Source organism: Anopheles maculipalpis, chromosome X (assembly GCF_943734695.1).
Source record: "Anopheles maculipalpis chromosome X, idAnoMacuDA_375_x, whole genome shotgun sequence".
NCBI classification, from domain to species: domain Eukaryota; kingdom Metazoa; phylum Arthropoda; class Insecta; order Diptera; family Culicidae; genus Anopheles; species Anopheles maculipalpis.
This window is the reverse complement of record NC_064870.1, coordinates 4,436,174-4,463,543: the sequence shown is the minus strand read 5'-3', so window position 1 is coordinate 4,463,543 and position 27,370 is coordinate 4,436,174. Positions and strand designations below refer to the sequence as shown.

Sequence of the window (27,370 nt, the reverse complement as noted above, 5' to 3'; positions counted from 1 at the left end):
AGAAAAGTTATGTAAGGATTAACACTTCAAACATATGTAAGTTGAGGTTATGATGCTGTTCGTCGAATGCACACAACAGTTGAACCGAAGCAATGATGTAACAGCGTTCCTTTTTGCCAAAATTGCCTTAATAACCACCACTACACGGAAGGTTTTTTTTCTCCAAATACAAATTTGCCTTAGTAGGCGGGTTTTGTCATTGGGTCGTTGCCATGGTGATTTTCTTTCGGTGTCGTGCTACTGCCTTACGTCTGGATTGGTGTTGGAGAACGGAGTGACACCGGGAAAAAGCATTTGCACAATCTCTGATGGAACAATATTTGCCACAATGGCTACTTACCAGGAGTGTTTGCCACGGCAAAAAGGGAATTCGTTGATGCGTTCAGCTCTCAGCGCGACTGAAGCCCGACGCGGCGTCTGTAGCCCTTGGATGCTTGTGGTTTATTAACGACTCGGTTAATATCTAAAGCGTAGGTCAGCTACCAGATATAATCGTCCAGCAAAAACAGTAAACTTCACGTTAGAACTTCTTTCATTTCGCTGCGGAACAAATTTTTCACAAGCAAACTTACCGTCGTGCGTGCGTTGAGGTCTAGTGATTGGCAAGACTAATCGTGTCCGGCCACTTAGTATTGCACCTATACACACCTTTTCTCCTATCCATACACGCACACACACAGAGGCAATCCTATGTGAACGATAGTAGGCCGCACCTGCACACCCGAGCACAATTAGTGGTGCGAGAAAATTGTGACCAAAAACGACGCGAAGTGAGAAGTGCGAACAGGAATGAACCAAATAACATACCATCAAAGCAGCTTAATGGGAAAGCTTAATGAATGTCCCCATTTAACCGTTCCGTTACACCATAAACTACTGAAGAGAAAAATTGGGATTTTTTTTTTTAATCGAACATTTTTATTTTTATTCAACGAATTTTGAAGTTGTGCAGTGAAATTCTTGCAATCTCAGGCTCTCCTGGAAGCGTTCAAAATCGTCATGTTCCTCTCATCCTGGTGGGATGATTCACTGGTATCTACCGGCTGGATCCGGTCACCGACTGGTCAAAAGTCCATAGCCACAACATCCACCAAAAAATTCCATATTATTGCAACGATCTTGATCACGATGAACACCCAATAGACGTGGATGTACATCACTACTAGAGCAATCACCGTGTACACTGTCTCATAAGTGGCCATCCTCGAGTATAGGTCGGTTCGTTGGTACGTCAGCAGACAGCTGTTGTGGAGCAAAACAAAAAAAAACACACATAAATAGGGTTGTATGTAATAAAACAAAAGTGTGAAGGAATTATTGCAATTTGATGCTTGACAGCTCGCAGAAGAATGGACAGATTGCCGTTCTGTACCGTTGTGTAACGTTGGATCGGCAGGCCGGTAACAGTTTCTTTTTCAAAAATAATAATAAAAAAAAACTGGACACCCCCAGCAAGCGAAAGGGTACACCGGTATGTACGGTCGCGGAAACCACTACAAAAGACGCACGCTGTGGGACTGACCGAGGCGAACCATGCTGCGACGGACCAGCATAAGTCCAGCAAACCGCACACGCAGCGAAGAGAGATTTTTGTTGGAAAATTATTTGCATGAAAAATTCGCCCAGAAGCGCAAGTGAAGAGGAGAGCGAGCGAGCGTGAGAGAGACGAAACGAGCGTGTGCCCGTGTGCGCGAGAATGAGAAAATGTTCTTGGGGAGTGGGGGAAAGAGCACTTTGAGCAATTGACAGCTCAAAAAGAGCTCAAAGCGCACTTTGACAGCTAGCGACGAACGGTGAAAATTGAGAGCAGTGCAAAACGCACAAAACCCGTTTCTACCGTAAATTGCTGCGGTTCCGGTTTTGTCTGGACACTTTCGTACCGATTCGCTGCACGAGACGCCTTCACACCGACATCCAACGGCAGCAAGTAAGGAGTAGCGACAGTTCGCCGCGTCCTTGTACCGATCCGGTAGCAGCACGCACCGAAACCGATCGAAAGTTCAGGTAAATATACCTACGGCTTGGCTTCCTACCAGGAATGGAAGTTGATAAGCAGTATCGTTCCACTTGTACAAACCGATAACACCAGAAACCGTCCCAAGGTTGGGCTATTTTTCGCGAACCTCTTCGTTGTTTGCTGAACTCTTCTTGGTGGTTTTCTTTTTGGCTCGTACGTACTGTCAGTCGGTGTGCTTGACAGAATGGGTTAATATTGCCGTCCGTCAATGTTAAAGTGTGTGTGTGCGACTAGTATCGGCGATTCACGTCATTTGTGTCCTGCTTTCAGCCGAACCAAGCCGGAGCGCGCACGCACCCGGTGAGTCTGTGGTTTTGCTTCAATTTTTAATTGAATTGCTTAAGACTTTCTGATTAGACCCTGCCTGAAGGAAAAGAACGTATCCGTATAAAGTGAAGTTTGTGTTTTTCTCTCTGTTTGCAGGACAATCATTACGTATTGCTTTCTCGCGCTTTTGTTAATAGCAGAGCTGCTTTTAAATTTCAAGCATCCAGAGAGGCAGACGTCGCTTCGCGTTACAGAGCCACATCCGTCAGCTTGTAATTAGAAAATTCTTGAAAATGCAAATGTCGGAGCTACTGCTTCCGATGGCCCTTCGATGAGCGGCACCAATACAGAGATACGTTGCACTATACCAATACACTCTCTGCAAGCCTGATTGTAACGCCTACTAGACGGCTGTTTCGATTCGATTCTGTCGTCGACATTTCTAACTCTATCTCTCCATTAATCCCGCCATAGCTGTCTGCTCTTTTAATCGGAAACTCTTCTCTTCTTTTTCAAGCCGAAACATCCTACCGAACAATACATCGAACCATGACGCAGTGCAGCTCCCGCATGGGACATTACAAGGTTAATGTCCTAAAGGTGAAGAAATCCAAAAAAAAGGAGTGCATCGTATCCCGGTACGCTTACGAGGTTAGCAATCGGCACAACAATCATGCTCCGAGAGGGCAGCCGGAGCACGATTTCACGCCAGAAATAATCATCCTGGACTGCCTGCTGTTTGTTAGCTTCGGGCTGATCCTCTACACATTTCTGCTGTACAAGTTGTTTGATATTATCTAAATGGACGAAGCAAGCATTCCTGCCGTAGCGAGCCCAGGCTGAGCGGATGTGTTCGTAGTGTTTAACCTGCCAGCAAGATCTCCGTTACTGGCAATAAATATACACTAACTTGCATACATATGTTCTATTTGCATGTTTCGATAATGTTCGCTTTCACGTAGTCTCGAATTTGGTTCATTTTGTCCTTGCTCCGCCTTTGAGAAATCCCGGGAGAATCGGCGACAGCTTCCGGTTGACATGCGCAATTTGCGTTCGACTTAATAGGGCGAAATTGCTGTCCATCTGCTACCTTCGAGCTGTGTTTTGGGTTGATATGTCTTTCGTCAACTTTACACACATCTTTCAGCTTTTTTCAGTTGGCTTCAGTGATTAAGGATTCCGTTTTATTTTTAAATTGTTTCAAGCATTCCACATCCGTAGAATAGGAACGGATAAACTTGTAAAATTTCTAAAAAAAACTCAAGTATTTCATTGGGCGTTACTTACTTATTTGTCGGACGATACGGCCGCTTCGCAATCTGGTCCTGGCCGTTCTGGTGGACGCATGAACCGGCCTCACTCCATCCTAGTTAGGGCCCACCCTGCCGCTTCTGTTTGTCTGCCTGACGAATCTAATTCGCTACACGATGATCACAGTTCGTAGCACTTGCCAATGTAGTGGCCATTGTCCTTCTACATCTTCTTCTTCTTCTTGGCTTAACGACCATCTAGGTCACACCAGCCATCGTATGACTTACGAGATTTGCCGATACCACGTAGTTGGATGGTCAGTCCTCACTGCGGGGGGAACGGTCCGGGATGGGATTTGAACCCCGGTCCTGCCGTTTGAAGTCCGGCGCCGATGTCACCTACACCACCGGGCTGCGACGGAGAGTTAATTGATCCTCAAATGATAATGCCTGCATGGAAGAATGCAGGCTGGTGCCGTCCTCATTAACCTAGCCACGGCCAGTGCAGCACCTCCACAGTCCCGCGATTTTTTAGTAAAATTGCTTGTGGGAGGTGAGCAGCCCGGCGATTGAAATCTCACGTAGTGAAGCGGAATTTTATCTATACTACCATCTGTCGGTACTGGAAGATGGGCTTGACCAAGGACCGTACAAGATACGGGCGGCCGCGTACGGCTACGACGCGCCAGCAATCATCAACGTGGTGAGGGAGCAGATCCGTCGAGAAATGACCCACTCGATCCGGAAGACTGCTACTAACCTGAATGTGTCAATCGGTACGACTGACACTATTATGACGCAAGGACCTAGGGTACAAGCCGTAGAAGAAACGTAAAGTACATGGAGTAACGGAAGCTGCAAAGAAGAAGAGACTGGACGCAGCACGCAGGTCAGGAGTTCGTGTTTTCCTAATGAGAAACTCTTCGTTTTGGAACAGCCGCACAATGTTCAAAACGATCGACTGTGGGCGCCGACGGTTGGCCAGCATCCCCCAGGCCCAAATAAACATCCTACGGTTCCAGAATGCCGCGTCGGTGATGGTTTGGGGGGCCGTATCCAGGCGTGGGAAGCTCCAACTGGTTATTATTGAGAAAAAACGTCAAAATTAACGCCGCGTACTACAAAACCGAGGTTCTAGAGAAGGTGGTGGCTCCGGCACTGCTACGATCTCTACGGGAAGGATCCTTACATTTTCCAACAAGACTGCGCTCCGGCCCCCCACGGTGAATATCGTCCAAGCGTGGTGTCTGGAGAATTTGACGGGTTTTCTACATAAGACGTCATGGCCACCCAGTTCCCCGGGTATCAATCCCCTTGATTACTATGTATGGTCATACAGGCTGGCCAAGCAAAGCGAGCATAAAGTGAACACAGTCGACCAATTCTAGAACATTATTTACAAGCTCTGGGACGAAATGCCGATGGAACAGGTGCGTGCCGCGTGCGATTCGTTTGAGAAACGTCTCAAGCTCGTGATAAAGTACAAGGGGAGGGTGCTCCCTCCTAATATGCCAAAAAGATAGTAAATAAACATGGCGTCGAGAAAAAAATACTCAAAAAATTGTATCACGCACGCATGAGATGGAAAATCGGAAGAAATAAATGTTAAAAACAGTATTAAGACCGATTCAGAAAATTTTACAACAATTGTACATAAGAAAAATTCTCCGCAGCTAACTCACGCGAAACGAATTTCTAGTCAAAATTTCAAATTTCATGCACTGGGCGCCTCCATTTACTACAATGTTGCAAATAATTTATTATTAATTATTTGTTTCAATGCAAAACATTGGTTTTGAAGCGGGTATCGCGGAAGCTTTTTGGTGATTGCTCTTAAGAAGGATTCTTTAGGCACTCACCGAGCCCTTTTTTACTCAAACTTCTTTAAATATCTATTTAGATTGACTGTAAATAATTCCGTTTCGGATCCCAGCAAAATAGTACCGTTCCCTTGTTTGGTCGTTCCGTTCCGATGCTTCTTCTTCTCCTTTTTGGCCTCCTCAGGGTTGAGCACGTCGCGTGGCCAGGTCGCCAATCCGTTACCAGGAAACTCGGTCCTCGATCCACGGCTGCATCCAATCTCCGGACAGGGTTTGACTCCACTTGATCCAGCCAACGGGCCCACTGTGCTCCTCTACGCGCTGAAGAGCACCTCCAGCCATCGTATCCGTTAGAATATCAGCTCCACCAAACGCCCTGCTCGCCATTTCTCCGCCGAAGATAGTCCTTAGCATTCGCCGCTCGAAAATGGCGAGTTTAGAGCATCCGGCAAGCAGGTCGCATTGGTCCTCAACCTGACTGTCGTATTATACTGGAAAAATTGTTGTGACTTCAAACCTCAACAAGCCTCTGTTCACCATGTTGCCCTCCTAACAACCTACGGGACTTCGAATCAACTAAGATCCAAAGGCCCTTCGACGAGACCGGAGATTGGCATTGGGACCGTTAGCATTGGGAACATTTGGGACAATAAGGCCTAGCCTTCGGTAGAGAGACTATCAATGCTCAAACTCTAATCCCTCTAATCGTCTGATCGAACGATCGTTGAAATCTTTGATCTTCACTACTTTCCAGAACATCAATCGTAGCGATCCCTTCTGCTTTTTGTTTTATTCTTTAAAAAAAAAAAACAAATAATCGTATAGTTATGCTCAGAACTGTATTTGGAGTTCACAATGCTGTCAGCCAATTCTCGAAATCTTTCCCCGTGATGACCAATCGAATCTACATCGAATCTCTCTTCACTCTCTCTTCTCTCTCTTTCTCTCTATCATGATTATTCATTAGTACATGCGTGTGTTTGTGTACAATACGGTAGCTTTTGTTCTTAACTGCCATATTCCGATGGCCAGACATCGCATCGTCTGGTTCTTCTGCCGCTGCACACCCCTTTGCTGGAATGCTGCAGTGTTGGTGACAATTCAATTTCGCAAATTCGGCATTTCTATTACACCAGGCCTGTCAAACTCATCTCGTAAGGCCAAAGCCCATTATGTTCATGAATTTTTAGTTTTTGTGGATAATTATCTGTCGCGGAATATAGCAAACTAATGTCTCAAACGAGTGTGTGTGCTCAAATAAACGCAACACATTTTCCTTAAAAATAGCTGCAAGCAATTGACTTTAATAACTTTATAAACATTTAACAGCATTAAATGCACCAACAGATGGCACGTACCGACCCTTAAATTCTATGCAGCATAATAGGCTACAGTGTAAACCTTGCATCAGACTTTGTTCATGTTGCTCTCCTCCGTACGCCGCACATGGGGAGCATGGGGGAGCGTTGAACACTTGGGTGTGAGTTCAACGTCTCCATCGGGAATCTGTACGATGCGAGACCAATTTTTTGCAGTCAGTCGTCGTACGCACGCACCGGTGTGAGTCCCAGCTTTCGACAGCTTTGTTTACACGATCCGGAGCAGAAAGTGTTCAAACAACGTTTCTCACCGTTTTGCAGTGTTTTTAAGTGGGTGTGAGTGCGTTTTTTGTCTATGCCAGCCTGCAATTGCTCTGCATCGAACCGTGTTAGAAGCGAAGCGGAGGCTTTTTCCAAACAAAAAAAAAAAGAAAAGAAAGCATTCAACCAGAGGATTACCATTGACTACGGTAAGTGAAAGGTGGCGACTTGACTTTTGGTTTAATTTTTTATTCCGTTAGAATGGCCGTATTGCTAGTGTCGACTTGATTCTTAAAATCTAAAATAATTCAATTTAAATGAAATCTTTTTTTAAAAGCTTAAAATTTAGAAGCGATTCGTTACTTTGGTATAGTGGAAGAATTATGTCAAATAAGCAAAATTTTTCCGATAAACAGACTGTTATCTTCCCATGGGTGATTCATCGCAGCGAGCAAGATGAATGAAGAGCGAGACAGCAAGGCGAAAGAGCGAGCGATTAAGCGGATGCTGACGCTGTTTTTGGAGGCCCTTGGCCACACCATCAAAATAAAAGCGTTAAGCGAGGTAGGAAGGAAGGGAGACACAACGAATCCATGCAAAAAAAAAGCCACTACAGCAAATTTTGCCAACACGACACTCCCTGTTACGAGGCCCCTTTTCACGAGGCAGCTTCATTTCTCGTGCCATTCTACCGGAATAAAAAAAAACTTAAATTATTTTTCGTACAAGAGCACAGCATTCGCCACACCTGTACCTCTAGCTAAATCTATATATTTCTTCTCCATTTTTTTTTTGTTATTTTTTTTTTTGGTGACTTCTCATACAGTTGCGGATTCCAAAACGCAAGATGACGAGCGCCCGCAAACCGATAACTCGATGTAAAGGTCGCTTCATCCAGATGAAGCGATTCCGCAAAACCCGTGCCGTCATACGCCCGTTCGGCTATCAGGTCACCAACAATCGTTGGCGTGGGAACGAGCGTTACCGGCGTTTCGAGTACTCGGAGCACATGATTTTGCTGCGCGATACCCTGCTGGGGCTCGTGCTGCTGTTCGTCTGCATATGGGCCCTGTTCCGCATGATGCCGAACGATGCATGAACCGATCCGTACACTGCACTGGGGAAAGCAGATCATTCCAAATTTCCTCCTAACGATAACACTATTGCACTTGACACTCCAAGACAGTTAATGTCGAAGTCTACTTCAATAAAAACATGCACAAAAATTATCTAACAAAATACCGATTTTTTATCGAACGACCGAAAATCTAATCTTATCGTAATCTATATGGATGGTAGAGATGGAAGGATTCCTTTTCCCTCAGTTCAAGCACACCTTGTTGCTGCCCGGTTATGTTCTGATGCTGTTGTCCTCTCTGGTTCCAGGAGATAGAGACGGGGTAATGGCTTCCAAGAACGTGCGGCAGAACGCACGAGTCGAAAAGGCCACTACAGCTTTGTGAAGCTACAACTTCACGTCTCCCAAACCTAACCTAGTCAGTTCATGGAGCCGATAGACACAATAACCTTGTCCGCTTACTGCAGCATCGAATCGAGCCATTCCGCCAACGGCAAGGTCGCCAGTTACGACTTTAGATCGCCTGCACCAAAAGTTTATCGCTCCTGAGAAGAGCGGAGAGGATCAAAGGAAGATTCCCACCGCTTTGGCGAAATCAAACAGAATCTCCTTGCTACAACTACAACTACAAATCTTGGAGTCAGGATAATGATTCGGCATAAACCACGACATCATGCGAATTAAACGCACGATCAAGCATGAAACGTATCCTCCTCGATGGTCAACGTCCCAGAAAGCTGAGAAAGTGAGCGTCCGTGGTCGGCTCGCACTTGAAGGATGGCTAGGGGGCGTCCATAAATTACGTAACGTTCGAAGATTGGGGTAGGGAGGTGTGTACCCTCTAGCGTTACGATTTGTTACACAATGGGGGAGGATGGGAGTCCACTTTGTGTTACGCAACAGAGTGCTAGAATGTAGCCAAATTTCGGCACTCATTTATTTTATTTACGGCGAGTGCTAAAAACATTATTGTAACATTATTTGATAATAATCAATTTTTATAGCCCTTTGTCCAATGTCTCGTCGTTTTTTGTATCACTTCTCTTTGGTAAAGACAAGCATTTACAAACTACCTGCCGTGTTAATACCGGCGTCCCTGTCACTTCTACCTTCCGGATCAACCACTTTCGTAGTATTTGCGATAAAAAGTTTTATCAACTTGGCATTTAGTCTAAAACTTAAAATTAAAATTAAATTAAATTTAGTAAATGTTCGATGCTACCCGGTATAAGACAAATAACAGGTTGGAAATGCCTAGTTGTTAATAACATAACCATCACAAGCGGTGTTGACAAAACAGCGTAGAGCCGTCATACTCAAACATTTTTAATTTAATTTTTAAGGGTGCAGGGGTCCCTTACAACATTAAAATTAGCGATAGTGAGGGGGGGGGGGAGGGGGAGGACAGTGTAAAAAAAATCCAATTTTAACGTTACGTAATTTGTGGACCGTCCCTTAGTAGTAGAACGAGAATTTCGTTCCATTGCTTCAGAACTCAATGGCTTTTTTTTATTTGTTTCTTCCACTCCAATCCACTAAAACATTCATTTAATTTAGACAATACGATGAAGTGTCATCGCACTGAATAATAAATAAATAAAACATTAATTTTTGAGCAACATGCGTTGCTCTCCAAGGGAACGGCTCTTTGGCCCAAAATATTGTTGTGTAGAAGAGAAGATTAGACTGTCAACTACTGTAGGGCACTTTTCGTTCCGTTGTTAGGTTCGTTCTGTTCCTAGCTGCAAAACCATTCCAACCTACCATTCTGTCCCGAGGGATAAATGGTTCCCTTCACTAATGGTTCGATCCGCAATGGAAAAAAAGGTAAGAGAAATTTACTTACAATCCATCCAACAAATGACAAACAATTTCTAAATTCAAAGTCCACCTAATAACGTACAGGATCAAAGCTCTGTGGCTGGAACGATCGATCGATTTTGTTCAGCAAGTACAGGAAGAAGAAACATCCAGTCAATAATTTCACGTTTTGGTCAACTTTTCACAATGGATAAAAAACTGTATGAAACTAAGTTTAAGTTCAGTTTCGGTTTTCTATATTTTCTCTCTCTCTCTATTTGCACAAAACATTGCCAAAAAAAATGTTTAAAATTGTTTTGACGTTCCCTGGGAGACTCTTTTACTGTCTGTATTTTTAACCGAATTTTCAAATCATGATTTACGCTAAAAACAATCAAATTTTGGCTAAGATATTTGAGACAATTTTCAACCCGGTGAAAAAAATTGCAATAGTGTGCGTAAAAATATGAAAACATGTGGAAAAGCGTATTTGTAATTTCTCTACAACTTTCCAGTACATCACATTTAGCGATCGCTTCAACATTTCCAGTTATTCTGAAGAAAACTGGTGGCCCCTATTAGTCTGTTACGCACTGTATATCAGCCCAGATTGGTGATAAGGTGAATATCTTTATGTGTCTCCAAGCATATCCTCAAAGCGTTCTTGAACGACGAAATTATATTGCTGACAGTTTCTAATTATCCTTTGGGATGATGTGTCTAAATTTGTTTCTAGCAATTTGTCTACTTCGAATACGCCAAAACGGTTAGTTCAATGTCTTTTCACAGGCTACTCGCATTACACAATTTTCGCATAAATTCTCCTGCATAGTTGCTTTGACTTAAGCCTGTTTTTTTACTTCTTGTGTGTGGTCTAGTAGTTCACACGACAGGACGCGCCTTTTTTCCTGGCTGTAACGATCTACTAAGATACACGGGCCATCGAATCGTTTCCTAGACTTGATGATATCACGTAGTAATTCTACTAGTCAAGTCCTCACTACGGACGAACGGTCCGGATGGGATTCGATCCGATCGATTCTGCCATGGGACGGCCAGCGGGCAGCCCTGCCTAACTACCTCATATTAGCAGCAAGTCTCGGTATCATCTGGCTCTCCCACCCTATCCTGTCCGCTGTCGTCTTCTTGTGCTTCGAAGACATTTCCATATCCGTGCTAGCTTCATTGCAGGGCTCCTGTTAAATGAACTAGATATCCCGTCTCCTCTATTCGCTATCCCCCTTTACGATCCTTCTCGTCGCCTTCGCGATAAACCTCCTCTATACATCCCATCACGCCACACTGTCTACGGCTCGAACGACCCTTTTATCAGGGCTCTGTCTCGCTTTCGTGTTCGTCTTCGTAACTCTTCCTTCCTTTCCTTCACAATCCTTCCTAGCACCCTCTACCTCTTCTTCAGATTTGTTATTTAAGAACATGTTAAGCCATTGTTGGTAGACAATCGAACATAATAAATAATAAAGTCTCGAAAATCATTCAATGAGCCTAGTATGTCATCAATAAGCCAAAAAGCAGCAGATACATCTGCAAAGCTCTAGTTTCTGGTTTCTCTTGTCTCTTCATCGTGTTGTCAGTTTTGTGTTTACATTCCTACGTTCTTGCCATACTTGGATAGTGTCCTAAAAAATGCTTCGAAACGTATATTATGTTATATCTATATATGACTATTAGCTTGAAGTTGTTCTTGATGAAGCGCCCCATGTAGATCATTGATTTTCCATACTTCCAAAGTTTGACACTCGCTTCGCTTCTCGCCTAACTATTTTTAGAAGAGAGAAAAAAAAATGCAATCATATTTATTTCCTCCCTTTCATGTCAATAAACCCAGCCTTGAAGCTCACGTTGAATAGATTTGCTGGACGCTATTCTAGAACCAGGAACACGCCGGTCAGCAGTAAAATGCTTGACCGTAGCAGCGAGAATCACCATCGAACATTTAATAACCGCCATAAAACCGCCGGGGACGAGAACTTCGGGGTAGCGAACGAGAACGTTCCCCCCCCCCTCCCCTCCCGCCCCCTCTACATGGTTCCAATGCGTCAAGCTTTCATCGTATGCTTCCATCGGGTAGGGGTGATCGTTCACGCCTTGCCGTACGGCGTTTCCACTATGCCCTCAAACCCGTGTATCTGAAAGTAAGCGAGAGGAAAACGATTATTGCTCGTGTCATGATTACTCATTTGCTGAGCATTCGGTGCTCCTGAATAGCCTGAACGATCATACCACTTCGATGTTCAACTCATGCGCAATAAATGTCACATCACATCGAACCCCGTTCTAATGTCAAACAGTAAAACCTCACCCGAGTTAGTTTTATGGAAACCGTTTTAGAGCCGTTAAATGATCCAACCGTAGTATTTTTTCCTGCTGGCTCGCACACCGGTGGCGCACTTGTGTGCGAAGCTGGGTCGTAAGGGCTGAGGATGACGCACTACGCAATAATGTAGCTGAGGGCTCGGGCTCATCCCCACTCAACGAAGGATCTCGTTCTCTCTCACGCTCGCTGCTCACTCACTGCCGAGCGTAACGCGAACCGAACATCCATCGATACGAAATCGCCGTACGCATACTGCTGCGATTGCCGTACTCGGGCCAGCGTTTGTTTGTTTGTTTGTTTTTTTTTTTTTGCTCCCACTAAAACACTGCTAAAACCCACAAAGCCCGTCAATGTACTTCGTGTTGTGCCTTCGTCAAGTACAGTTGCATTTGCCGGTGCGTGCCATTTCCCTGTATCGATAGTTTGCATGTTTGCAGTGGTACTGCTCGCCGTACCGACACCGTCCCTGCCGCCGAGGCGTATACGCGTGTTCCTATCCCGACAGGGCAAACCGATTCCGTTGCGGTCACTGAAGAACTACGTGCCTCTACCGACGCTGCCGGAAAACGAACCTGCCCGCCTACCACAACCGGCCACCACTGCTCAGCATGGATCGAGACCGCGAGCCACCCAACCGGTTGCCGGTCCGTCCCGTGGTGCGGTGCCTGCAGCTGGTCCGGACGCTGGTCGTGCTGGTGCTGCTCGCAACCGGGATCGTGTATTCGTTCGTACACCACGGGATGTACGGCGTAGCGTTGCTTGCAGCACACTTGGTGGTGCTGATATCCTATGGCATCGCCATCATCTGGATCGCCCTCGTCGTGTTCCTCGCCGGAATCAGAAGAGAGCTCCACCACCAGATCCACCAACAGTAGCAATACCGCCCGGTGGCAGGCAACTGTCTGGACTGCTCAGCCGAGCCAATCTTTTCATCCACCGGGTTTTCCGGCGCTTGCGACGACGATCCTAACCTACGGAGACGTGCGTATACACCACCGACAACCCCTACCATGGGAGCGGAGCGGAGAATGAAATTTTTGTAACATCTTAATCAAGTGTGTCGGAATAAAACAGAAACAGAAAAAGAAACTGCTTGCCTGTTGCCTTACTCACCCATTTAGTACAACGGAGTACGGAGGTCATATCACATTTGCTGGAACTCTTTTCGCCGTCTCTGCGGTTTCGGGGTTCGAGGGATTGAGCATTCTACACTTCGGGGGAAGTTTTTTTCAGCTTCCACTTACTTTTCAGCTCACACTTGCTTCGCACAATATCCCCGCTTCGTTCAGCAGGGAGGCGAGAACCAGAACCGTGCGTTACGAATTGGCGAGCCCTGCTTTTCCTTGCCTTCCCAGCGCTGGAAGCTGCAACGGGTAGCAGCTTCGAATGTGTACGCTGATTACGTCAGCAACGCATACAACATACACATACAAAACCAGCCAGCAAGGGATCTTTATGTTGGTCGGGGGTTCGTTTAAAGATGCAGATGCAAGATACTTCTTTGCTTCTCTATTTCGCTAACCTTAGAGCGAGCTTAATCAACACTTGCCGCTTACGTGGGAAACAGTCAGCAGGCAGGGGTTTCCAAGATGCTCGAGACGAGTTAAACAATTTACAAGTAGAGCTGGATTCGCACTTTCTCGACCGGACTGGACTTTCGATTTTCTCGAATAGAATCCTCAGGTAAAAATGCTGCTCTGTGGCAGAGTTCAGAGATGGCTGAAACATTTACTAGCACATCTCGGGTAAACCCTGTACTATTCAATCAGCCGTTAGTGTGAACTCAACAACACCAAGCACCAGGAAAAGTTGTTTCTCACCAGAACTCCTTCCGAATGTCCTCCAGAAGTTTTAAGAGTCGTCCCAAGTGTTTTTTTTTCCCCCCCTGTTTTATGGTATCGGGAACTCTGGATTTTCCCACACGAGTTTTCGTGTTCTTCAAGGGAAATCGGGATGCAGCAAATCAGATATTTGAGAGCAGCATGACACGCATCCCTCCCGGACGATGTATCCGTGGCGTACGATGTTTCGATCAGCTGCTCCGTAACGGGTGTTATGTAAACAAAAACAACCAAACACGTGCACGAGCCGTTCGGGTTTGTAGAATTACTCCATCAACGATCGCATCTTTACCTTAAATGGCCTATCATCCAGCGACACCTGGGAGTGTCGATAATTTCTTAATAGTTTATGGATCCTCGGCTTATGATACGGTCGGGATGGGTTTGTGTCAGGGTTAGGGTTAAACACTAATGCTCACGTGGAGTCACTTGTGTTTGTGGCGTAAGAACACGTGATCGTCTGATGTACGCTTTGCGAGCTAAACGAAAACGATGAGATGAACAAAATTGGCTTTGTACTAACCACTATTCAGTGTTTTATCGATACAAATTGGCCTTAATAATGGCCCAATAGGGTGGTTGGAGCATATTGGTGGGCACTTGGGTCTCGATTTACGATGGCTAATGAGGCCTGGTTTAATGCGTCTACTTCGTTCATTCATTGCTTACAAATTACAAATTACTTACCAACACAAAACTTACACATTAAATCTCCTTTTCCATTTTCTGTTGCGTTGTTGTCTCGCGGGATGATTCCAGTTTCCACTTTATATTAGTTAATAATGCTTAAGTAAGCTAAATTTGAAGTATAATTAATTTTGAAGATTCTTTGTGGCAACAAAATTTAATCGTAGCAAAACAACAATTTACCGGCGCTCCAATCGATGACACTTTTGTTTTGACAGTATGTAAACATACCGGTGAAAAAATTGTATACATTGACAGCAGGAGAAAAATATGCCAACCAAGGGTGTCAATAGCACTGCCGATCTGATCGATAGGTCGGAGGCCAGGATCCAAAACGAATGAACCTGGTTTTCATGCCGAAGTCTACGAACACTATGATAAACCAGATTCAACCCCTTGCATTGAGCGCCAGCAGTATGAAGGCGAAGGCCTGCTTGCTTTCATCCTTAGTCCTGTAGGAGAATAATCCACCCAAAACGGAACCGAAAGCTAGATCGGGCGTATTCGGGATTCGATTTTAGAAAAGCCGATTATCTATCAAAAATCCGAGATGTAAACAAAATCCCCTAGCTGCCATTGCCTATCTTCGATCATTCCTGTTGTTAACGCTTATTGAATGCTTGTTTGGTTTGATGTTTGAACTATGAATGCCTGGTAACCCAAAGCTAGTTTTTTGTTCAATCGATACTTGAATTCTTTGCATATTACGAATGGTATATTCATCTGCACTGACTGGTACAGGTGGTAAAACTGGCAATGCCGAAGAATGAGCTTGAAGTTGAATATATTTTACTTGAACAAGATAAAGTATTTTTTGCTCTTTGAAAAATAAGCCAAGTAAGTGTAAATAAAAGTGACCTATAATGGACCAATTCAACCCATCGATTAATTGTCCTCCCTTAAATTTACTATAATCAACTCTGTACATAAATTATGATCATGCAATCGCAACGTAGTTTTTTTTTACGCACGGTAGCTCTTATTATATGTTTTACCTGTGATCGACGTATCGAGTAAAAAGTTGAGAGCGGCTTATAGGTTGTTTCGTCAATAAAGTTGTGATTTTAAGTAAAACTTTCATAGCCAAACTGCGTCACTGTATCTTAGAAATTATAATTGAAATCTGCACCCACAATTCTATGGGTGTAAACTTTTATATGAAGCTTTGGAACAAACAACATGAAAAGATAATATAATTTATAAATTAATAAGCGTTTTATCTCATTTTAAAATTTTGTGCTCTTCAAAAATCAAATGCACGCCCACATTATTCTTAAGCGATTGATTTTTTTGTTTCGTTTTGCGAAATTTCAATCTTCCATTTCACCGTAAGATTTGTAATTGTGTTTTCTTATGATTACAATACCCATTCCTATAGTTATGAAGCATTCGTGATTTCTAATCCAGTTCACGAACAAGGACGAAATACGCACACTTGCCCATTTTTGTGTACATCATTGCATCCCTTTTTGCTTCATTATGCTCCGTGTTCTTCATAATAACTAAGTTGGGCTTAAAGACTTTACCAGGTTGCGGTTGCTATTGTTTGTAAGAAATTGTATAACCGTGTATGTTTACAATAGTTCTCGAGAGTGTGCTTTTGAAAAGCGCACCACTATTTTTACTTTGTCATTTTGACCAAAGAAAACAGACAAATGCAAAAAAAATCAGTAAAAAAAATGTTTATGTTGATTTGGTAATTGTTTGGGTGAGTCTAATTTGCATACAGTTCGTTGCTTACACCTAAAATATTCTTCGGATGAACAAATCATTTTAAAAGTAAACGAAGTAGTAAACTGTTTAGGGATAGGACAGCTATAAAGAAAAACATTTAAAAAAAATACTTTAGGGATTTTGTGTTTTGGAATTTTGAATTTTTGTTCTTGGGATTATATCGCGCTGAATGTGTCAATAAAATCGGTGAAAACCCTGTAATTACGCAGCTACTTGGATTGAAAATTGAATTGAATACGGATCGAGAAAAACATTCATCGCACAAGCTCGAGATATTTTTAGGCTTAGAGCGGCAAGCTCCAGCTGCACCTCGCCTTGCACCCTTCCATCTTGTGTGTCATCCCTTGCCCGATGTCATTGGACGGGCTTTTCTTCTTTGTTTCCCTTCCATTCCCGGTGCGCTCCGGAGGCACAGCCCGGGTTGAAGGTCGTCAACAGGTACTAATGCGCAAGCAACTTTTCCCCCTTTGCCTAACGCTGCTCTTTTGCTCCTTTGTTACAGCATCGTCTTCTCCCGCCCACACTCACACACACACACACACACGCATGCGTAGAGCAACCGCAGGTCGCCACCCCGGTGGCAATCGTCAAGATCCTACAAGCGAATGCATCCGTACAGCCCATACCCATACCGATGCGCGACAGTCCGCGTTCAGCTAGAAGTCGAAGGAAAATTCCAACACACCGACAATCACCATCCCCCTCCCCCCCACTCCCCACCACCTGGTTACGGTTGCTATGCTGTGTGAGCGGAAAGCAAGTTTTCTTAGTGTGTGCGTTGCGATGTGTGGAGGCTGCACGATGTACGGGCGAAATGCGAACCGGTTGTGACTCGGTACATCCATTTCCCGTCCAGTATCGTAGCGGTGTAGTCGCAAAAACCAGCCAAGGCTTCAAGCTCAAGCTTCAAGGAGCAGTGTTTTTGCTGACCGCACTCCCCAAACATCTCCCAACCGCCCTGCCCTCCAGCGTGTGTGTGTGTGCCGTGCAAGTGTTGTTTTGCAAGTTGCAAGTGGGAAAAACGGTGAACGGTTTTTTCCTTTTTGTTACTGTGAAGTGAAGCTGTGAAGCCCCAAAGCTTAATTTCTAGCATGCGCGAGCTAATCAATTCGGTAAGTTGTTTATTAGTGCATCTCATTAGCGACCATAAAATTAGCTGCCGGAAAGATGTCTAGCTTTTATTAGCGTTTGTTTATTTATTGTTTGCACGTAAGCTGACCATTAATGGACCGATCGTGTGGCCTTTTTAACGATCCCGAAAGCAGCCCGCGGTGTGTCGCGTGTCTTGAAAACTCGCGTGTCAGGTGGCGTCATTACCCGGTGTTACCAAGCAGCCTTTATGGGCCGTTACGTCTTTTATGCGCTTCAGGTGTCGAAACCATTCGGCGAACCGTTTACGGATCTTTTTTTCGCACCAATGCTAGAATTGATTCTGGTGCGCTTTGGTGAAAATTATTTATTGTTTTGTTTATTTATTGATACACACATTCAATGATTTATTTATTAACGTTGTCCAATTCTAAGGCGGGTTTTGAACGATTCTATCGGTGTATTTAAGTCAAAGAGCTGGCTCTTTGAGAAAATCCCTAACATCGGACGCGTTCGCAAAGGATACTTTGGAGCGTATAAATCGGTGTAACAATCGTTGAGCAGTCGACAGACATCCAGCGAGAAGGCTGGAACGTCTTGGAGCTTTAAGTATCTGTAGGCCCTGGAGCAAAAGTTCTAGATTCCTACGATGGGCGTTGACTGTTTAGGTGCACAGCGGGAGCGTTTGCGCTGGATTGATTGCAGTCTATTGGTAAGACGTTGGTTAGCTGGCATCCAAACATTTAAAGCGTATTCAAGTACCGCGCCTTCAAGAGAGACGGGGATCTTTAAAGTCTTTGGTCTTTTCACTCAGCCTGTCGAGCAAATTGCTAGCTTTGCGTCAAGAACAGCGCCAAGATCTTTGATGTTGTTAGTGCGCTCTAGCCTTTGTTTCAATGACACTAAAAAGACTTTCTGAGCTGGGTCGTCCGGTGCCGTGTGTGTAACATGGCGAGCCTAATTCGCTGCACACATACGCCGCCAACGATCCTTCTGAGCATCTTCCACTCGAACGCGACTAAGAGGGCTTCGTCTGTTTTGGACAGGGCCGCCATGTCTCGGAGGCGTATGAGAGTACTGGGACTATAAAGGTACGATACGGTCCCAGCTTCGACCGTCGCGACAGGTTTTTTGAGGTGAGATGTTTCCTCAGGCAGGTCTCTATGCTGTTTTCGGTGCTGACTTTTCACCCGAGATAGGTGAAGTTTTGGACGACTTCAAATCCACGTAGTCCCGAATTTCTTAGCAGGGCCGCTGATGGTGCCACCATCAATCTGGTCTTTGCCTCGTTAATCTGCAACCCGAGGTTCTCTGCCGCTCGTTCGATCTTTTGGCAGGCCTCTGCTACCTCGGAGAGCCGCAAACCAGTGATGTCTATACATCATCAGCGTATGCCGGGATCTGGGATGACTTATAGAAGATAGTTCCCCAAAGTCTCCACCTTCGAGTCACCGATGCTTTTGGCTGCAGGCTTTTGGTGGTAGCAAAGTACCTTGAGTTAAATGTTAAATTGCGCATATCTCCGATTTAAGCTATTGAAATGGCTTCATTTGATAAAAGGAACTTTTACGGTTTGAATTAATGAAATGATTTCAAGCTTTTGTGTAAAGCTGCAACACACAGTTTAACATAATATTTTTGAGACACGACGATTGTATAATATGCAAAACATATTTTAGCCCGTTTTTAACAAATAATATATGAAAGGATGTACAACACTTACAATCGATTAGAAATTTTTTAAAATCTTAAGAACTTATAATTATTATTCCTTGTCGATCGCCGTTTTCCACCCATCACGGATTCCTTCTATAGTTGAATCAACATTTTCTCGCAATGTTGAAGCTAAAGATTGTCTCAACATACTTTCTACCCCACTGCGTGGTCTAGAATGTCGCATTAGTTGCATATTTTCTGAGCGACGCTGTATTTCTTTTGCCACTAACTGTTCGCAACGGTCTTGTAAAAATAGGCGTCTGTAGTTTATGGATCTGTATAGAGTTGGATTATTATAGGCGGCAAATCCAGCTATATCCAAAATGTTAAAGAAAAAACGCTAGTGGCCACCGATTCGTCTTCCTTTTGCAACTGTATTCGAACAGACTTTTGGCCATATTATCCGCTCTTGCTTTTGAACGTGCATAGAACGATTTTGAAACAGCTTCTCTGAACATTTAAATCATTTCAATAGCTTACATCGGCGATAAACACAATTTTAACACGTAGAACTGCAATTCCCCATACAAAACGCGTGCCATCTACCTGCCAAGGGTACAAAGCGAAAATTGAATTAAAAGTAAATTTAAAAAAAAATACTTAAATTTGGTTTGAAAGCTGACATGATAGGAAACATGTTTTTTCTAGGCATTCCAAAAGTTTTATGCCGATAGCTCCATTCTGTTAAATGTTATTAAAGTCATTGAAATGAAGGCTAGAGGAATCCCATCAATAGTATAGCTGTGTAGCGTAGTTTCTCGGGCTCTCTTGAAACACTGATAGTGCGACACTCTTCGATACACAGCTTTTGATAATTGCCATTTATTAAATGCTTAGTTCATCGGAATCCGGACCGTTTCCCTTCGTAGTGAGGACTCTGACTATCGTCACTATCGTGATATCAGCAAGTCTAGTAAGCCATCCGGTGGTCGGCGTGACCTAAGAATGTCGTTAGGCAAAGCAAAAGTCCACCGGAATACGGCTTAACTAGAATTGAATCGGGACAGATATCGAACGTTAAATTATCCATTTTTAGACGACACAATCTGCTATAAACAATCGCAAATGCTTCCTGAGTGCTCGAAATAGTATCGAAGTGGTCGGAAAATCTGTTCAATTCCCTTGCCAATGCTAATATTGGATCGTTTGAAGCGTTGTTGCGTATTTCAACAAAGCCTTATAAGTAATTCTTCTTGAGCATTTCTACATCAGGTTTTCTCTAAAGTCTAGAGTTCTACGGCAGTAACAAATGTCGAGCCTGGCAGGGAGACAAATTGTTGCGGGTAAATCTTCTCCGGATTGATTCTGTAGGCGTCTGGACAGTGCTACGGTGGACAGTAACGCAAAAGTGACAGTTGTGCGCTGGTCCAACCTGGTGGAAGAGACCGTTTTACACAATATCCGACCCGGCTATAATTCGATCTTTCGTTTCAATAGTTCAGAATGTGGGCCATGTCCTAGGACTAGTGCTCAACATGAGGCTTTTATACAAGTAGGATCGCTAAAGTCGCTCGCGTTTTCAAAAATTAATCCTAGAAAAAATTTCCAGAAAATTCTTAGGACCTATATTTTGGGGTTTTTTTTCGTACAGCTGGTACAATTGAGTAGGAATTGAGCAGGAAATGAATTAAAGTTTCTTTTTTTCCCTTTACACCCGACGATGAGTCACCCAGAGCATTCATTTTGAGTACACAAGTGTTACAAATCATAGAAAATAGTGGAGGTTCTAGCGATGACTCAACCGCCCCGTAGGCGCATTTGGGACATGTTGGCACATGTTTTGAAGCTGTCCGAAGCGAATTAGCGCCCCGTCGAAGTGGCGACGAATGTCGCGCTAGTAGAACATACGTTATAGCAGTTTACTGCAGCTGTGGCACAGTAAGACGCAATATCCGACAAACAAAGTAATAAAAATTAAACCTTCACGCGCACGTTCGGTGGTGGATAATTGTATTATCCACCCGTGATGACTTAACCCGCTGTCGCATGGACAAATGGGGTCATCGGGTGCGGTTAATGAGGTCTTAGCCTTCAACAATCTTTACTTCGTAAAGGCACATATCTTTTACGGCACAGACCCTGGATTCGTTTCGTTCATTCGTAATGAGTTTTGAGCTGATGGAAATGTTCAAAGATGTTGCGGCGTACGAATGCATGATAAAACATCTTGCGTTGCGGTTTCCAACCATCAGCGATTCTGACATGAGCGTTTCTGGCCGTCTTAAAGCTGGATTAAATAGTAAGCTTCCAAACGAAGCGAAGGTGGTGCGCAATGCTGGGTAATGCTAGAGCATTCCAACATTCGACACCCGGAGGGTGCAATAAAAGCTCCGCCTTGTCGACCATTTTATAACGCAGCGATAGGCCCAGCACAGGGGAACTACCAATCTGAATGCTGCCGTACTTGTGCGATTGCAGCTGTTCGACGTACGTGCCGGTACCGCGCATGTACACACGATAGACAAGGCCCAGGCGCATAAGCAAACAAACAACGGGCCCGGGCCCGCTCCGTTGAAGCTAGAACGAGAGCTCTATGGCCGTAGTTACGGTCGATTGTAATTTGTTGCTGTTGTTGTCATTGTAAGAAAATTTTACCTTTATACATGTAAAAAGCTAAATTGCACATAGCTCTTACTTTTACTACAAATCGCTTTACAAACATTTATAAATAAAAACTTGTTGATGATGCTTTGCTAGTTCCCTTTCTTTAGCTCTTAAGTTAAAGAGATCGTCCATAAATTAGATAACGCTAAAATGTACAGTCAGTATCCGAATCTCGGATAGGTAGGGGTAGAGACCCTAACTATCCGAGACTCCTTCGCGGTACTTTTCTTCTACTTGGCTTAATGACCTCTGAGGTCACGCGCCGCCCATCCAATGGCTTGCCAAGACTTGCCGAAACCACGTAGTTGAAAAGTCAGTCCTCATCCTCGGGGGTCACGATGTCCGAGATGGGATTTGAACCCCGGTCCTGGCGCTTGTAGAATGGCGCTGCTGTCGCCTACACCACCGGGCAGCTTCCGGTCAGTACTTGCCTAAAAATTTACAGCAGTTAGAGCTTATTTTGTAGATGACTTCTTGAGATTACGGCGACGGGTTATCAATTTTTTAACCCTTGTGAAGCGATGTGTATTAGATTTTGTTGCAATTCATATCCTATGAGCGTCACTATTCAAACTATTATTTGGTAAGGTTGTAATATTGGTAAGGTACGTGAACAAACCACCAGACAACAAGTAGCAAGCTTGAAGCACACGACGTCTTTGCCTTAACGAGAAGAACATGAATAGAAGTCAACATGATTCATACGGCCCTAGAACCAAAGATGTGTTAAAGGGCGGCTCGAGTGAAATATTGGACATCAAACATGATGCAGCATGCATGAGACACAACTGACCAGAATGATGCATCAACGTGCCTTGTAAGATCTCGCTATGACTTCATCAACATTTGCTTTGATGTTCAGCATGTCAGCGAGAGTCACACCAAGGGCACGAATAGATCTAATGCGGGCTAGAAAAGTGAACAGTAAGCAAGGGAGGAAATAGTATCGACAAAGCTGATGTTATTTAATTTAGTATGACGGCTCTACGCCGTATTGTCGATCGACATAGCTGATGTCATCAATATAAAAGTAGATAACAATCAGGATGCAGGACACTGGACACTAGCACAGTGCCGGAGGAGGAATCAAGCATTACTTGGCTGAAGCACTTCTTCGAATAATTTGGCAAACAAACAGCCATTCAAGAGATGGTTGTTTAAGATATGGGACGAAATACCAGATGAAGTTGCGCGTTCGGCGACTCAGAACGCGAGTATTCCACTATGACATAACCCAATCCAGCAAAGGTCCAGCGCTGGTAAAATCTCACGACTTCGATCTTCGACGGTGCGTTGGAACCAAGATCAACGGGATGGGAGAACTCTTTGCCGCGAAAGTTTCTGGTGTCTTCAATCTCCATCGTGCTGCCTATTGGTGGACGTGGCTACTAATGGCAGAATACGCCACCAACGGGCGGAGGTAGCGGTCACCAAGGGCCTCTTCGACTAGGGGGGCAATGCACCGAAAGTGCCAAGCTACACTACCAAATTTTATAGTAAAATTTGTAATGTAATTTGTGCACAGATATTATGAGTTTAGTTTGGTAGCATAGCATAAAACATTTTTTCATAAAATTATTAGCATTTTATTCATTAGCATGCACTTCAGATATAGAAGAGAAAATGAATGCCAGTGACATTAGCGAATTAGCGACAAAATATCTTCTCATTTATTTTGATCTCATCTTATATTTATTCTCATTTTATATTTTTGGATCATTTACAGGACGACATCCCCCCATTGCCCGCAGTGTTGCTCGGAACGGATGATCTGTTAAGTGAGTAAAATACTTGCTATGAATAATTTCAAACATATTTCCTTATAATTGATTATTACGGTTCAATGCCGTATTGTGATGCAATAGTGTTTCCACCGCTTGTGATGCAAATGTGTTTAAAAATATGCCGAATAATGTCGAGAAATCAGGTGGTTCGAAGTACATGAAGACTAACTAAAAAATAATTTATAGAAAAATACTTCATAACGAAACCAACACAAATATCTGGCAAGGCGTATAAAAACTCCGAACTACCCTGTATTTAGCATTCATAAGATATTTCCCAAAGGTAAAAGTGTGCCACATCGGTATGCAATCCGCATCACATGGTCAGATGATCCGAACGCCGAATGTGATATTTTTCCATAATACCTAAGAGTCGCACATTGATCCAGTTTTCAAGTAAAATAAATATATACCATAACTTAAATCTCAGAGTGCTATAAATCACCCAAACAGACAAACCCGAAACCCATTTTACCATAATACCCATAAGTCGAGCTACCAAACATTTTTCCTATAACATAAATATTCGTTTGCTATAATTTTTCTATAAGAAAAATTAAGAGCTCTATAAATTATAGCTACGCAAAAGTGGAGACACATTCTGTATCACCATTCAGCATTAGAATCGAATGTCGACTATTCAGCACCGATTCCCGTACAGTATGCAATGCAACGTTTGTAAACTTACAGGGTTTGCAGGCACGCATCAGATGCAGCGTGGCTGGCAGCTCTGACCACGATATTTGACCTTTGATTGCGGTTTTACATTCTTAAAGATAAATTATTCAGATCTTTTTCCAAATCTTAAGGATGATAAATTTCGGTGCGTTATTTCTCAAATAATAAAGTTTTCTTTAGAGAAAATTTTTGAATACTGCTTTACTGTGGTTTATGAACGCCAGCGATCAGAGAGGATCGTTGGAAGAGCTATCTTGTTTATATATGTTTGAGTGATGTGAGTGACAGATTTTAGTAGATGTTGATACTGCTGATTTGATTTGAACATTTAAATTTCTTGTGTATGAGACACTTGATACCTCCAGTAGCTAAAGATGGCCAGAGCAGGTGGTCGCTTAGGGCACAAACAGCTCCTTGGTACAAAAGGGTCCTCCAAAGACCTTGATCACTGTTGGCACCGTACTTTCAATGTTCCTGTTGCTTCAAATTTCTGTCAGTCATCGTCACTCTTTATCATAGGAGTTTAAGTTGTGTGATAAGGTTATTATGCTTGGGCCAAGCACTTAAGTGTTTGATAAACAATAACATTACATTTGTCAATATAAAGGTGAAGAAAACTGTCGACAATCCAGGTGAGGAAAGAGTTAACAAAAAATTGGAAAGAAGAACAGTCGAAGGCACTACGACTAGGGAGGAATCTGCCATCATCTGCAAAGAGCAGATGACCGCCATTCGGAAGAATAGAAGAGTCGTCATTGTCAAGTAGCAACAAAAAGAGAGGACTTAAGACACTGTCCTGGGGAACCGCCAGATGAACACTGGAAGTGCGAAGAGGTCACTGAATTAATTAAGCAGACCAGAGCAGAGTTATCGGATGGTCTGGAAACGGAACAAAGGACATAAGATTCGATGAAGTGAATCGACCAGGCATAAAACCATGCTGGCCATCTGGCCTGAGTGAATATTTTGCGTGGACCAAGACCAACGAAACCAGTCTTCAATCTTAAATTTTCCTTACAAAATCATAAAAATTCTTACCGAATCATCAACATGGCTAGCAACTATTGACCACTGCCTTGAAGTCGGTATAAATGACCTGTTTACCAGCATTCAACATAAGGTTTGACATGGTAGAGCGACTAGGCAAGAGCCCATGCTGAGAGGAGGAGATGAGCAGGGAGACGAGAGGAAAAATTTAGAGGATAAAGGATGAATAACAGGCCCGAGCACTTTAGACGTAGCACAACGGATAGAAATGCCTCGATAGTTAGTAGGAGATGTATGGTCACCTCTCCTGAAGATCGGGGAGGTCACACAGGAACATTGAAGTCGGAACAGATGATTCGAAGCTATCGAATTCCGAGAGCGCTCGTATGGGATGTACAAGGGAGGTCTATCACGACAGACAGCAGGATGGAAGGGAAGGAAGAGGCAGAGAGCCGTCAGGGAGCTTGGAGGAGATGGTTGAAACGGTTGACGCTGTAAAACTACCTGTAACACCCGGCATTAGGCATTGCTTATACTAATTCCTCATTTCGTTTCTCTTCCAACAGTACAAATGAGCCTGGTCCTGGTAATAATGGGCATGCTTCTGCACGGGACCTCATTGATGCTCGACTTCTTCGGACATACATCTCGCGTCTGTCAGCAGATGCAGCTGTTTACGGTCACGTTCGGAATTCTGCTTACCACACTGGGCATCATCACCTACCAGTTTGCGCAGGAGCTAGTGCTGGCAGTTCGCGTCCTTGCCATCATAATGCTACTGTCCGAAGCTTACCTCGGGCTCGTGATTTTCATGACAAAGTTTAAGCGGCTTCAGCGTCAGGCGGCACTCTATCGGCAGTCGGGCCGGTTCATGCGCAATGAGGATGCTGCGGTCAGCTACGTCCGCACGTACGGTCTGGTCACAATGCACACCAGCGAGTCGATGACAGTTAATCCGAGCGATAGCTACAGATACCGCGTCGTCCAACCGGGTGCGGCCACGGTGAATGAAATTATGTCCGTTAACACACCGGTTCCATCGCTGAGATCGTCGGTGACGGATCTGCCGATGGTTGAGTATGCATCCGTCACAACGGTTGATGCGTCGGTAGAGCGGGCCGAAATGCCACAACCCAACTACCCAGCACCCAAATACCCACCACCGTCCGTTAGCGAAGTAATCGATCAGGACTCGCCTAGTGCACGCTCCGAAACGGCGTCCACCAAGCGTCGAGCGGCTCGCAAAGCATTCCGGCTGGATCCGTCCGTTATCCGGCAGCCAGGCGAAGAACCCAACGAACCAGTTGATCGTACTAGCGATCAGTCCGCTCACTCCGACAAACCCTTACTTACGCCCAACGGCAATAAGACAGCCATCCGCCCGACGACGCTTAATCTCCCGAAAACAACCTTCCGTTTGCCGTGCGTTGAAAAGGACCTTATCGTTCCAACAGTCAGTCGTGCGATACAGACCGATACGGATGAAGAGGATAGTCCTAATACGCTGTTCGGTGAGCATAGAACTTCCACAATAGCTCGTCGACCTCCGTCCGGCCGTGATCTATCAATCTACAGGAACTCTGAACCGATTCCGAGTACCAGCCGTGAGGAACCCAACTACGGTAAGTAGTAGACGCCATCGTGACGTGGAAGTAACTATATTTATTTATTTATAATTAATAATGACGGTCCAATGCCGTATTCTCAACACCGCTTGTGTTGAATAAACTTTATAATCATACTAAGATAAGGCATTTCCTCCTAAATTTTTGCCTTATCCCGGGCAAACTCGGTTAGGAAGTAACTATATAATGACATGATTTTTGTTTCTCTCCCATCATTCCATGATTTCTGATGGTTGGGCATCGCCATCGTCAACGCACAGTGATCATGCGCAGAATTCCTTCGGAAACCGCAGTAGAGCCAGAAAAATTTGAACAAAACCGTCCAGAGAAGAATTGAGGAAAGAAAACTAACAGCCCATAGAATTTAGAAAGCCTATACTATGTGCCTCTTAAATGCATGTGATGGGCGTACGTCACATTAAAAAATATTATCTATTGCATTTATAAAAAAAACATATTCACTTAAATATTTATA

General features: G+C 44.0%; 2 protein-coding genes across 2 annotated transcripts in view; both read left to right on the top strand.

The window, feature by feature from the left end:
* Positions 1–27,370, top strand: part of LOC126567383 (histone deacetylase 4) — a 171,247-nt gene that overhangs the window by 3,210 nt on the left and 140,667 nt on the right. The gene's annotated exons all lie outside the window — the stretch shown is intronic.
* On the top strand, positions 17,504–26,900 carry LOC126562596 (uncharacterized). Its single transcript, XM_050219147.1, has 3 exons — positions 17,504–17,524; positions 23,548–23,599; positions 25,837–26,900. The coding sequence occupies exons 1-3, from the start codon at positions 17,504–17,506 to the stop codon at positions 26,898–26,900; spliced, it is 1,137 nt and encodes a 378-aa protein (XP_050075104.1).